This window comes from Phycodurus eques, chromosome 7 (assembly GCF_024500275.1).
Source record: "Phycodurus eques isolate BA_2022a chromosome 7, UOR_Pequ_1.1, whole genome shotgun sequence".
Lineage (NCBI taxonomy): Eukaryota > Metazoa > Chordata > Actinopteri > Syngnathiformes > Syngnathidae > Phycodurus > Phycodurus eques.
Genome location: NC_084531.1, coordinates 21015482 through 21028694, shown reverse-complemented (window position 1 = coordinate 21028694; position 13213 = coordinate 21015482). Strand labels below are relative to the sequence as shown.

Below are 13213 nucleotides of genomic sequence, written 5' to 3'. Positions count from 1 at the left end.
CCTCTTATAAGATTGCCTGCCTCATTTAAATGACGTCTTTTACTGAGTAGCATGTTGGAAATAAAATAGAGTTGGTTTCAGTTCAAATGTCATTTCTGTTTGTGCTTCTGTGCTTCTTCAGGACCTGGACAGTCTCCAGATGCAGCTGGAGGACGTTCGCTTCTTTGACCTTTTTGGCTACAGTGAAGAAGAGGGTGGGTGGTTATGCTTCATGTGCAACAACCCTGAGAAGGCCACAGGTACACGTATGCACACACACATACACACACACGCACACACACGCGATAATTTCCTGCAGAGATCTTTCCTCACCATCTCAGTTGTAGTCAGTTTCTTTGGAATGCATCGTTGAAACTATTCCAATGATCCGTGTGGTGGTGACCTCAAATCCCTTGAGGGATAGTAATATATTTCAGGTAATGAAAATGCTTGCCGTCTTCATTGTGAAGGGTCTATGTAATCAGTCAATCATCTCTGATGAGTTGACTTTGGACCAGTGACCCGTTTTCAAAGACCACTTAGCCCTGATGATGTCATGTTTGTACGAGGGTCTCCTTCCCTGAATTGCATTAAGATCTGTGTGTGTGTGTGTGTGTGTGTGTGTGTGTGTGTGTGTGTGTGTGTGTGTGAGAGTGAGAGAGAGAGAGAGAGAGAGAGAGAGAGAATGAGTTTGCTGTTGTTATATATATATACTATCGTTATTTACTTTTTGTATCACAACAGGTTCTTCCATCCGCTGCATACGACACAGGAGATTGAATTGGTAACATGTTCAAAATGTGTATGTTAGTACTTAAGATCTCACCCTGAGCCATAAATTGCATCTTTCTGTAATTTTCTTCAGTTATGAATTTTTTTTCTCTTAGATTGATTGGTCACACATTTCCATTTGTTAGAGAAAGTCGAAATTCACCTGGGAAAAAGTCTTATGGAACATCTAATGGAAATGGATAGAAAGATGCTTGACATGATTGGATTGAATAACATTCAGTCATGATAACAATTTGAGCTGACCTTATTTTTTTAACCTGATGTTGACCAACCTTTATGGTGCATAATGTATACTTGGAGTGATCATCTGGTGATGACTAGTATTAGTGATTGAAAGTGTCATAACTACCATATGTTTTGGATATTACTTGTCAACAGAAGAATTTCGATGAATTGTCACTGTTTCCTGTCCGTCATTGATTTCCTTCACCGCACCACACATCTAAAGCGCAGTAGACTAAGAACAGAAATAGTAGTAATTGAGTATAGAACCTCATCTCAGCAAAAATCTTGTCTGACATTTACTTCCTTCTTGACAACAGCTCAGCTTGATGTACTTCAATTTGAACATATCTCCGGTGTTTGGTGTTTTTTCTCTTTAGATGTTGCCAGATGAGGAACTGAGGCGCATGCATGTGAGCGACAGGGCTGTAACATCAATTCTAAAAAAAATCAGAGAGGGACAGGTTAGGTTTGAGAAAACGAATGGGGGAAACATATAAGTGGAACCTCCAATAAAGTTTAATTCCCGTGAGGTCCTACTGTTTGGAATTTGGAGTTTAATGTTCAAACTGATCAACTTTATTGTTTTTAGCAAATAATCATTAACTTAGAATTTTATGGCTGCAACACGTACCAAAAAAGATGGAACAGGTGGCAAAAAAGACTGAGAAAGTTGAGGAATCCTCATCAAACACCTGTTTGGAACATTCCACAGGTGAACAGGCTAATTGGGAACAGGTGGGTGCCATGATTGGGTATAAAAGGAGCTTCCCTTAATTGCTCAGTCATTCACAAGCAAAGATGGGGCGAGGTTCACCTCTTTGTGAACAAGTGTGTAAGAAAATAGTCGAACAATTTAAGGACAATGTTCCTAAATGTACAATTGCAAGGAATTTAGGGATTTCATCATCTACGCTCCATAATATCAATATCACGACATCAATGTGTAAAGGATATCACCACATGGGCTCAGGAACACTTCAGAAAACCACTGTCAGTAAATACAGTTCGGCGCTACATCTGTTAGTGCAACTTGAAACTCTATGATGCAAAGCAAAAGCCATTTATCAACAACACCCAGAAACGCCGCCGGTGTCTCTGGGCCCGAGCTCATCTAAGATGGACTGATGCAAAGTGGAAAAGTGTTCTGTGGGCCGACGAGTCCACATTTCAAATTGTTTTTGGGAAATTGTGGACGTCGTGTCCTCTGGGCCAAAGAGGAAAAGAACCATCCGGACTGTTATGGACGCAAACTTCAAAAGCCAGCATCTGTGATGGTATGGGGCTGTGTTAGTGCCAATGGCATGGGTAACTTACACATCTGTGAAGGCACCATTAATGCTGAAAGGTACATACAAGTTTTGGAGAAACATATGCTGCCAACCAAGCAACGTCTTCTTTATAGACGCCCCTGCTTATTTCAGTAAGACAATGCCAAACCACATTCAGCACGTGTTACAACAGTGTGGCTTCGTAGTAAAAGAGTGCGGGTACTAGAGCGGCCTGCCTGCAGTCCAGACCTGTCTCCCATTGAAAATGTGTGGCGCATTATGAAGCGTAATATACGACAACGGAGACCTCGGACTGTTGAACAGCTAAAGCTGTACACCAAGCAAGAATGGGAAATAATTCCACTTACAAAGCTTCAACAATTAGTGTACTCAATTCCCAAACGTTTGTTGAATGTTTTTAAAAGAAAAGATGATTTAACACAGTGGTAAACATGACCCTGTCCCAGCTTTTTTGGAACGTGTTGCAGCCATAACATTCTAAGTTAATGTTTATTTGCTAAAAACAATAATGTTTATCAGTTTGAACATTAAATATCTAGTCTTTGTAGTGTATTCAATTAAATATAGGTCGAACATGATGTGCAAATCATTGTATTCTGTTTTTATTTATGTTTAACACAACGTCCCAACTTCATTGGAATTGGGGTTGTATGAAATTCCACATTTAAGTATATTTGTTTTGCCCTCTCTTCTCAAAGCATAAGCACAAACTTCAATTCACAATATAATGTTCACTGCCAAGACTCTAGACAGTTGCATGTTTGCTTCGCATGCTTCAAAATCAAAGGTCTTGCAAAATAAGGCCATTAAATACTGTATTTTCTAATGTGGCTCAACAGATGAGAATAATAGATTTCAAAGATTGACCCAATAATATTGTTTTATTTTTATTGACTTATATTTTTTCAAAAGTAAAAATGTAGAAATGTGATGATGACCAATTAATGGGAAATGAGACTAATTGAGACTAAGGAAAATGGTACATGCATCTCTGTCCTGGCTATTCAGTGGCTGACAAAAGAAAAAGACAAAAATCAAGAACAATACAATGTACACCACAAAAGTAAATTGCTTCAGTTCTTTGTGTGTAGTGACTCCTCTCCCTAGCAGTAATATTTCTTCACTTTTGTCTCCGCATCTGTTCATGTTTTACTGTACAAAACTGTATACATTTGTAAAATAGTTAAGAATGGTAAAATGGTACCTAAAAAATTGCCAGTGGACTTAAAGGTTTTATGATAAAGCGAGAGTTTGACTTTAATCTAATGACCAATAATTCTTATTGGATTTTTCCCCCCAAATCCCAAAGAATGGAAAGTCAAAAAGTATGCTGGAATGGATTGTAGCCAACCTTAGAGGTCTCTCAGTAACCCTCTCCTGTTGTACATGGAAGCCATTATTAGTTATGTAAGAGGGCAGTTTACAGTAACACATGCTGTAAGAAATATGTAGCATGATGAGACAGGGGGGCTAATGGAAGAAGGTAGCAAGAGGTGAAAGCGAGACAGAAATTCAAGTGTCGTTATTGAGTAGCTTTCAAGCGGCATCCCGTACGCACTGTTTTTCATAACTTGACTTTCGGTTGGGACAGTGAGAAGTACGGTAAGTCGCCAGGTGTGGATGCAGTTAAGCCCTGGTGGACAAACATGTTGACGACACGTGATGATCACATCAAAGCGTATCAGTTGTTATGTACCTTCTCCAACTATTCATTTGTGATGGAGAAGATGCAAAAACGAAATGTGGGATGATTGTTTAAAACCAGTGAACTCAATTCAAATAGTGCATGATGGGATTGGAGAGGTTTTGAGTTTCTTGCACATGTTCACTTTGGGCAGCACGGTGGAGAAGTTAGTGGATACTCTCGGTTTCAAAAAGGTTGTTGACTCCTGCTCTAAATTTGGTCAATGTGACTGTGAATGATTGTTTTGTCTATATATGCCCTACGATGCCCAGCACAAACTCGGCTACGAAAGGCGTTCAACAAATGTGCTGTTTCTTGGTTCTCCTGAAAAATGGTTTTGGAGGTACGAGGATTCCGCCCGACGCCAGCGATATACAGGATGTCCACAAAGTTTTTTTTACAAATGACTCCCAACCATGGTGCCCATATAGATGTGTATTAAATGAGGACAACATAGATGAAAACATTTTTTAACAATTACCAAAGATTTGTCTAAAATATGCTCCAACCCACATGGCGAAACAAAAGCAAGTGACGAATCATTACAAAGATCCATTGAAGCTGCTGCGTTGCGGTTTCCTCACATTTCAAGTGTGTGAGTCGCCGTGTGCGCATACATGCACAAATAGCTACAGGTCCACAAGTGTCCTTGGGTGACTCTGTTTTACCAAAAGGCTTTTTATATGAAAAGTGATAGCAGATGGTACACAAGAAAGCTCTGTCAAACCCATAAATGTTTTTAATATACAGTGTATTCATGTCAAACGTGCTCAAACTTTGTGTTTTTCACTCACTCCCTGTGATCTGGGCAGGGGAATGTGCCTGCAGGCAGGAGGTGATTGAGTTTCACCAAGCATTGTTTATATAGTTTCATAAAAATGTGTAATCAAAAACCCGCTCTTTTCAACTCAGTAGGACGGTGAAGTCTTGTTAGCACTTTGAGCAACGGTTGTCGTATTCCGTTAGCACATTATTGTTGTCCCTCCGCGACATTTGTCCCCACCTTCAGGCTGGGCATTACAATTTCAAATTCCTACTGCATCATTAGCTATCAATGATATGCTTGAACATATCAGAAGGTTTTCCATATTGCATTTGGGGGATGATATTTTTCTGGAATTGTTGCAAATGTGTTGACTGCAGCTGATAGGAAACAAGGCACACTTTGTTTTAACAAATGTATAAACACAACATCAATATTTTCACAAGGTTTACAATTAATATGCATCACCACTTTTCATGCCAGACGATGTTGGACTCGATTCACAATTTAACAATAACATAAAGTGCTCAGAGAGTCCAGCGGTTTATAAATATGTGAAACATCAACACGTCCATAAAATGGTACCACAATCAGCTGTGTCATTGTGCAAAACTGGAAATGTGGGAAACATTATGAGTCATCCAAGTGAACTGCGTCCAACTTTCTATGTGAAGGTGGGGTATATTATTCACATATTATTCATATTATTGCTAGTGACAGGGCTTACTTATGTCAAATCTACATGACGCTAGAAACAACTCGACTTTAAAAACACCTTTCTGTTTCTATTCCACAGGAATCCATCTGGAGCATCAGAAAAATGTAAGCACTGGTTTTAAATGGAAAAAAAAAGTGCTTATGTGTTTCTGTGACAAATGGTGTCTAAACCACAAGGGGCTGGTCAGATCAGGAATTACCTGACATATGTTTTTAATACCAGTCACTGATGGTGTAGTGGTACATTCGTTTGACTTTTGTGCGGGCAGCGTGGGTTCAGTTCCCACTCAGTGACGGTGTGAATGTGAGTGCGAATAGGTTGTCTATATGTTCCCTGCAACTGACTGGCGATCAGTTCAGGGTGTAGTCCGCCTTTCGCCCGAAGTCAGCTGGGATAGGCTCCAGCGCCCTGTGACTCTAACCAGGCTAAGCGGTGTTGAAAATGGATGAATGTTTTTAATAGCCAAAAATAGCCAACATAAAACTAGAAAATGGCACGCTAAACTGCTCCAAAGCCGAGCACAATCAGTTTTAGAAAAATGTCCAACCTCTGATTTATTTTGTATTTTAAAACATTTTGTGAATTTCAAGGCAAATAATCAATTACAACAGTAAACTGATGTAATATTCTGAATTGTAATACAAGTGGAAAGAAGAAAGAAATCCACTGTATAATAAAACGAGTCAATAGATGACAATACGCAGAGGCAGATATTTAGTATGTCCCTGGGAGCTGAGTCTCTTCACATAAACAGCAGACTTTGCAGTGTACATTCCATTCTTTTTCACTCTTTCTGTAAATTGTAGTTATTTACCACATACTGTACAGTAAAATACTTTAAAGTTATTTTGCAGTAATTAACTACAGTTTCCACTGCATCATGGGATGTTGGTTGACGTCATGCAGAGAGTTACTGTATTTTGCATGCAGCAGAATTGTAAAAGCTGTGTGCTCCCAGCATGGATTGCTCCATAATATGTTGAACTGTTGCCGTAATAAAGATGTTTATCCTTAATGTTCATGAACGATAAGGAGTAACGTAACATTGATCATGTGTGTTTATGTTACCCGTAGTTCATTGAATGTGTGTCTTATTTAACTCTCGGATTACATGTATGTAGCACTTTTTTTCATGAAACCCTTACTGTGGGTTGTGTGCAATAGAGTGATCCCGGTCAGTTCTGCTAATTGCTAAGTGAAGTTAAGATGGACATTACCTGGCCCACTTCTTCTGCAAGCCAAATGAGCTCCTGTTTACCTTGTGTAATGCCTGGCTCAGGCTACAAGACAAATTTGGTCTTTCACGATTGCACTATGTCAGACTACTGCCATAAAATCTTGCCGTATCTCGGGCAAACAGTGGCAACACTATACGATTCCGATAGCACCGTATACTGTCTTTTACGATCACTGGGCTTTAGCTTGTCAACTCAAACACTGTCAGAGAGGCGGAACCAGAAAAAGTGTCACTGGATACACACGTTACCATGGCAACGATAACAACAATGGATTACACCAATGTATTGTGTTGGGGAAAAAAAGGACAAAAAGAGGAAAAGTGTGGTGTCGTCACCGGTGCTCGGGAGTGGGCTGTCCATTCAAGAGGAGCTTGAGGTATGTTCACATACTTTTAATACAAGCATGCAACATAATGTTATGTAGCCTAGAAAGCTAGTGCTAGCACTAATATTTATATATAAACAAGCCAGCGTTCTGTCGAATGCGTGTGCGTGAATAAATGTTGACAACAGCGACCGAGTATGTTGACAACAGCAAGCATGGGAGGCAAAGTACCGGTGACAATACACAATCCTATTGGTCGATGTTGAGGTGCGCTGTCGGAGAGATGTCATGGATATGTCACACCACATGGAAGCTATCCAAAATATCAAACATGCTAGACTTTTCATTTTGGCATCGTAGAGCTATTGTTGGACCAAGTCGTTGGTCGTGGATTATGTCACACTACAAGAAGTTTTGTCATTCCCGACAAAATATGTTGGGCTCGATCTGGGGAAATCGCCCACGATAGCTGATCGAGCCAATATCTGGGCTAAAATCCTGTAGTCTGAGCGAGGCATTACTCATCAGCACCAGAATGAATAGAAACATTGACTTGAGTTACTGTACTGTACTGTAATTTAGTTACTGTAATTTGCAAATAGGTTACTGTAATTTGCAAATAATTAGGGTAAAAATGTCCAACGGTGTTCTTTTAATAATGACATCAACGGATTTCATATTGTAGTGAGCTGCCAACTTAGACATACTGTATATACACCATTTTCCGATACATCACAATATATTCCATTTCAGGTTCCGTCACTACAGTTTCCTCTTTGCCACTTTTGGTTTCGGTTCAGTACATATTTGTGTCTGCTAAAAGAATTATCTCTGTATTTTTGGTTGTCAGCAAAAATTTAATTTCGCAGTTAACAATTCCAGTACCATCGGTGTGCTGAATTTTAAAGACAACACTTTCAATTGGTAAACTCTTATTCCTTGACTGCTTGTATACACTGTACAGTAGTATGCAATATGCAAGAAAATTTAAATACAAATGTAAACAAGAAATATTACTCGTTTATCACTCACCTAATTTCTCAATTCTTTTGCACAGTTGTGTGTTTTTCATACAGGTGCCAAATCTGCAATACTGTGCTCCGCATCTACCACTACCATCCATCCATCCATTTTCTGAGCCGCTTCTCCTCACTAGGGTCGCGGGCGTCCTGGAGCCTATCCCAGCTGTCATCAGGCAGGAGGCGGGGTACACCCTTAACTGGTTGCCAGCCAATCGCAGGGCACATAGAAACAAACAAACAACCATTCACACTCACAGTCATGCCTACGGGCAATTTAGAGTCTCCAATTAATGCATGTTTTTGGGATGTGGGAGGAAACCCGAGTGCCCAGGAGAAAACCCACGCAGGCACGGGGAGAACATGCAAACTCCACACAGGCAGGGCCGGGGATTGAACCCGGGTCCTCAGAACAGTGAGGCTGACGCTCTAACCAGTCGCCCACCGTGCCGCCCCACTCCAGTAGTCTAACAGTGAACTGTCATCTTCAAGTACTGTAACTCTCCGTTGCCGGGGAGGTCCAATTATCTGTGGTGGGCTTTTGTATTTGAGGCAAATCATGTTTTATGGCTTTGCACGCTTTGTCATAGAGGTTGGAAATCACAACTTTGTTGGAATATGTTGAGCAAGGCACAACTTAACAGGGGTCAAGCCTTTTTATTTAGTGATGAAAACCTACATCTTCAACCACAGAAAATGTCTGCAAATCTTAAGCAATAAATGTTCCAACTGCATGGGTAATCTTCTTGTTTTTATCTGAATTGGCACAGTAGTTCTGTTCAAAAGCATTTTGAATAGGCAGTTGTTGACTGCTCGAATCGCTCGACTGTCATCTGTCCAGGAAGCATTATACCAGATTGTTTATGCTGGAGATGCTAGGTGATATTGCTTGTGGTTTCCTTACACTTAGGGGACATGTTTCAAGCAACGTTTCCAGCCACTGATGTTTGTTTCAACAGTTTTCACTCCCTTAATGTTGTATTCAACTGAAAAGATACAACAGTGTGAGATGGAGTGCATGGGACAGTACCTTGCAGAGAAAGCTTTTCATTTGCCTGTACAGGCACCCACACACAGTAAGTAGCCTGTTAAGCATCTATGCAAAATGAATAGGAAATCCGAAAACAGGCATTCCATAAGGGCGTATTGTTCCATTCAGAGCGGACGGAACAGTTCAATATTTTACTGCTCCAGCCCTAGTTGTAACAAGTACAAAGTCTTCCACAGTTTATTTGTAAAACCCAACATTAAAGACTGTTATTTGACAGAATCAGCAACAGGAATGCAAATCTATCTTTCAGTTATCAGGTATGTTATGCTTTCAGTGGATTTTATTTTAATTAAAGCTTCTAAGGAAGAACAGGTAGTTAGGACTTTCAGCTTGTAACAATAGAGAGAGGTAGTCCTAGTCCTTTGCACAGAGCTCATAATGTATTAAATTCACTGCATTGTTTTCATTTTATATCGCAATCATGATCACTGGTAGGCTGAGGCTAATTTAGGAACTCACTTTTGGCCTGTGTGCAGAAGCCTGTCTTGGTTTAATGAAAATGTCAGTCATCAGCTAAAACCATTGCTTTGCAATAGAAGGTTTGAAGGCAATTTTGGAGAAATGGGGTTTCTTTATTGATGTTGTGGTCAGTCTTTGGTCTTCCTCTAACCAGAGTGAGAGGTGAAGTCCGTAGTTTGATGGCGTCTATACTGTATGTATTTTTATAGATATTTTTGATGAATGTCATATTTACAATAACAATTCACAGAATCAACCTCAGTGACTCACTACAACACGCGAATCATCTTCAATTAAGACGAGGGGAACTTTGGTGGGGTCAAACTGGAGCCAGTGCGCTTAAAACTCCAGCGTATGAACTGTTATCATCACGCATCAAAAGATTAACTTGTTTTTATTTTTATGCAACACCTTTTTGAAAGGTACGCCTTAACAAAAGGGTCTTGTTAAGAAAATAAGAACGTGAGAAGGGACAAAGAATACAGGAGGTTATGTGTAGTAAGCATTGTCATTACTTGGTTTTATGTTCATGTTTTATGATTAACAACGGTTAACTTCTCTTTACATAACTAAGATGTTGAAGTTGTGTGATGTAGCATCACTCCAGCATGAGTCTTTTGTGAATCGCTCCATTTCTTGACAAATCCAAAATGTAGCCAAATTTACTGCGGTACTTCAGGTCATGTACTGTAGCTACTTCCTACTGAAGCTAAAGAAAACTTTAAGCTACTTAGTCTTTATTATCAGTTAAAAATGTATCACAATTTGCTGTCAGTTTATATTCACGACACACTTTTTCACATCCTCTCGACAATAATAAGGATGCATTGATGCATATCCTTTTTTCCCCACTGCCCTACTGTAGAGTTAAAAAAGTTTAATGAAAGCAACAGTATGGCCTGGAATATTTCTATTAATACATTTTATGAAAAACAATTCATCCTAATTAATCCTATCCCATCTGACTTTGGGTGTTAGGTGGGGTACATCCAGGACTGCCAGCCAATCACAAGGCACATATAGACAAACAATCTTTCACACCAATAAAGCATTCAGAGTCTCCAATTAACCCAACATGGATGTTTTTAGAATGTGGCAGGAAGCCGGAATACTCGGGGAAAACCCACAAACTTTGAACCCAGGCACAGTGAGGGAGACATGCTTACTTTGACTTCACCATGCAACCCTGGATTATTTTTATTTGTGTTTGAATTTCGAAGTTGCCTTGCCTCTACATTCTTCTCACAGCGCATACTTATTTTTTAGATATAACATGACATTTTATAGAAACACGTTAACAAGCCCTCATTTTACTGTATGTCGTGTTGATTGGCATTTTGGCTTAGTCACGGCATTTTCTATCAGAATGGTGCGTATAATGAAACAAATACGGTACGTTGTCAAGAAAATTGTGACACTTTTGGACCCTCGGCACCAAATGTGACTCTGCCCAGTGTTTGCACAACTTCACAGATCCCCTGTACTCGGCATCTTGCTGTCATCAATGACACATCTAATAGTTGCAAGGACTTAAGGCATAGCGATTTATGACTGTGTGTTTAAATGAGAACTTTGCACGTCTTAGACTTTAATGCCCTTGATTTAAGGCTGCACCCAGGGTTACATAATCAGACAAGGTCTCCCAGCTATCTTGCCAGCTATAACACGGAAAGTAGAAGACTGCATAAATGTCATCACTGTCAGTTTTTTTTTGTTTTTATTTATTTATTTTTTGCCAGATTTTTTTCGACTCTTTTGTGATATTATTCTGATTTCTTCAACATTGGATTTAAATAGTAAAAGTACAATTTATAATAATAGACCCTCTAAACTAAAATGATTTGCTCATGAGAATACTTACACACTATATTATCATCCTATTTTTTTAATGATGATTTACAATGGTGAAGTGATTAATTTGATGGCAGGATTTGACTGACGGTGGTAAGGTCTTGGTGTCAGCTTGACTGATAACCACACACTAAAGCACACTACAGCCGCTTACTCTTTTCGGAAGCTTATTTGACACACAATCCTGACTCTTTTCTCGTTTATTGCTCACCTTGTTTGCGTCTTAGTTACATGTACACATTTTACGATGAGCTACAGAGTGTTTCACGTCAGTTATAGGACGTATAGTTTATCGTCTTAGCTCCTGTTTTCCTCCAGCACCCTTTCACCGCAAAAGACCCACGAATTCACACACGTGTACTAGCACACTGGCAGATACATACAGCTTTGGATCACATGATTTGATCATCCGAACCTGTACCCATTTGAGATTTTAAGGATTTATAGGTTATTTGAAGACTTAGTTCTTGAGCGGTAGGACCAAAATGCAAGACTCCAGGCAAAAAAACAGGTGAGGTTCAGTACACATGCTATCAGTAAGCATTGGCAACAGTATCCAAAACATGAGGCAAAAGGTAAGGTCAATAATCAAACATGGTCTAACCTTTAAGTCAATGGCGTAAACAGGGAATGCTGGAACATGACAACGAATTGGCGATGAGGCAGTTAACGAGGTTAAATGTACCTGTATAAGGTAATCAAAGGTAACGAGACAGTACTGTAGGTGATACGCTAAGCAGCAGCTAAACCTAAAAGAAGGCGGAAGGGCAGGAAATGCACACATACATGACAGTTCTCCCTTCCTGAATTTGTAACAAAATAGAGTTTTGGGGTAATAGTAATTTTTCGGTTTGGAGGTGGAGTAGAGCTAGCGGTTAGTGTCAAGGCGTTAGGGCTTGGGGTGTTAGGATTAGGTGTCAGGTAAGGGGAAAGTTAGGGTTCGTATTAACAGTTTAGGGTTAGGTGATTAGCATTGGGGGTTAGGAGTTAATGTAGTGTTACAGGTGTTAGAGTAGGGTAATGGTTAGGGTTAGTATCAGGGTGTTTACGGTTTAAGGTGAACGTGTTATTGTAGGAAGATGGACAATCATATTATGATGTGAAGTAATAATAATGCATCAGAATCAGAGTCATCTTTATTTGCCAAGTATGTCTCCGGTAGTTGGAGCCGCTCTAGTACAACAACAGACAGTCAATTGACAGAGACCACTTTTAAGACATAAAGACATTGAGAAAAACAGTCACTGAGCAATAAAGGGTTGCTAGTTAGCTGGTAATGCCGGTAAATGTTTTTATTTTTTTATTTATTATTATTTTTTTCACAATTGTGCAAACAGATGCAGAGTCCTCTACCACTTAGAGCAGTTCGAATGACTAATATTACAATAGTCCAGTGCAATGACGATTGTGCAAAGGGCGCCGAGACTTCAAGCGAGTAGTACGATAGTCTGGGACAATGTTGATTGTGCAAATGTTGCAGATACTCCTCAGTCAGTGTGCATATGGAGCAGATGCTACTCTGGCATGAGTGGCCAGTATTGGTCAACAACAGATATGCAAATAGTGCAGCGTGGTGAGACTACTACAGTGAGTGCACAAGTAATATATAATTGGCCCGACAGAAATGTGACAACACACTCAAGACAAAAAGACAAAAAATTGCCAGCATGTTGCAATTGAATTGTAGGTTAGGTGTTTAAGAAGTTGATTGCAAGAGGGAAGAAGCTGTTGGAATGTCATATATGCGCTGCCAACTAATGGAAGAGCATTTAATTGTTCTGCCTGTCACTATATGTCATTGGCATAGATGGATTAACAAT

General features: G+C 39.7%; 1 protein-coding gene across 5 annotated transcripts in view; it reads left to right on the top strand.

The window, feature by feature from the left end:
- veph1 (ventricular zone expressed PH domain-containing 1) overlaps positions 1-13213 on the top strand; it is a 92418-nt gene that overhangs the window by 70496 nt on the left and 8709 nt on the right. For 3 of the 5 annotated variants that reach the window (XM_061682407.1, XM_061682406.1, XM_061682405.1), the window contains one exon: positions 122-239. In XM_061682407.1, coding sequence (XP_061538391.1) covers positions 122-239 — 118 coding nt within the window. Of the gene's footprint in view, positions 1-121; positions 240-723; positions 1944-5528; positions 5555-13213 lie in introns of those variants that run through there. The other 2 variants (XM_061682409.1, XM_061682408.1) reach the window with 2 other exon arrangements.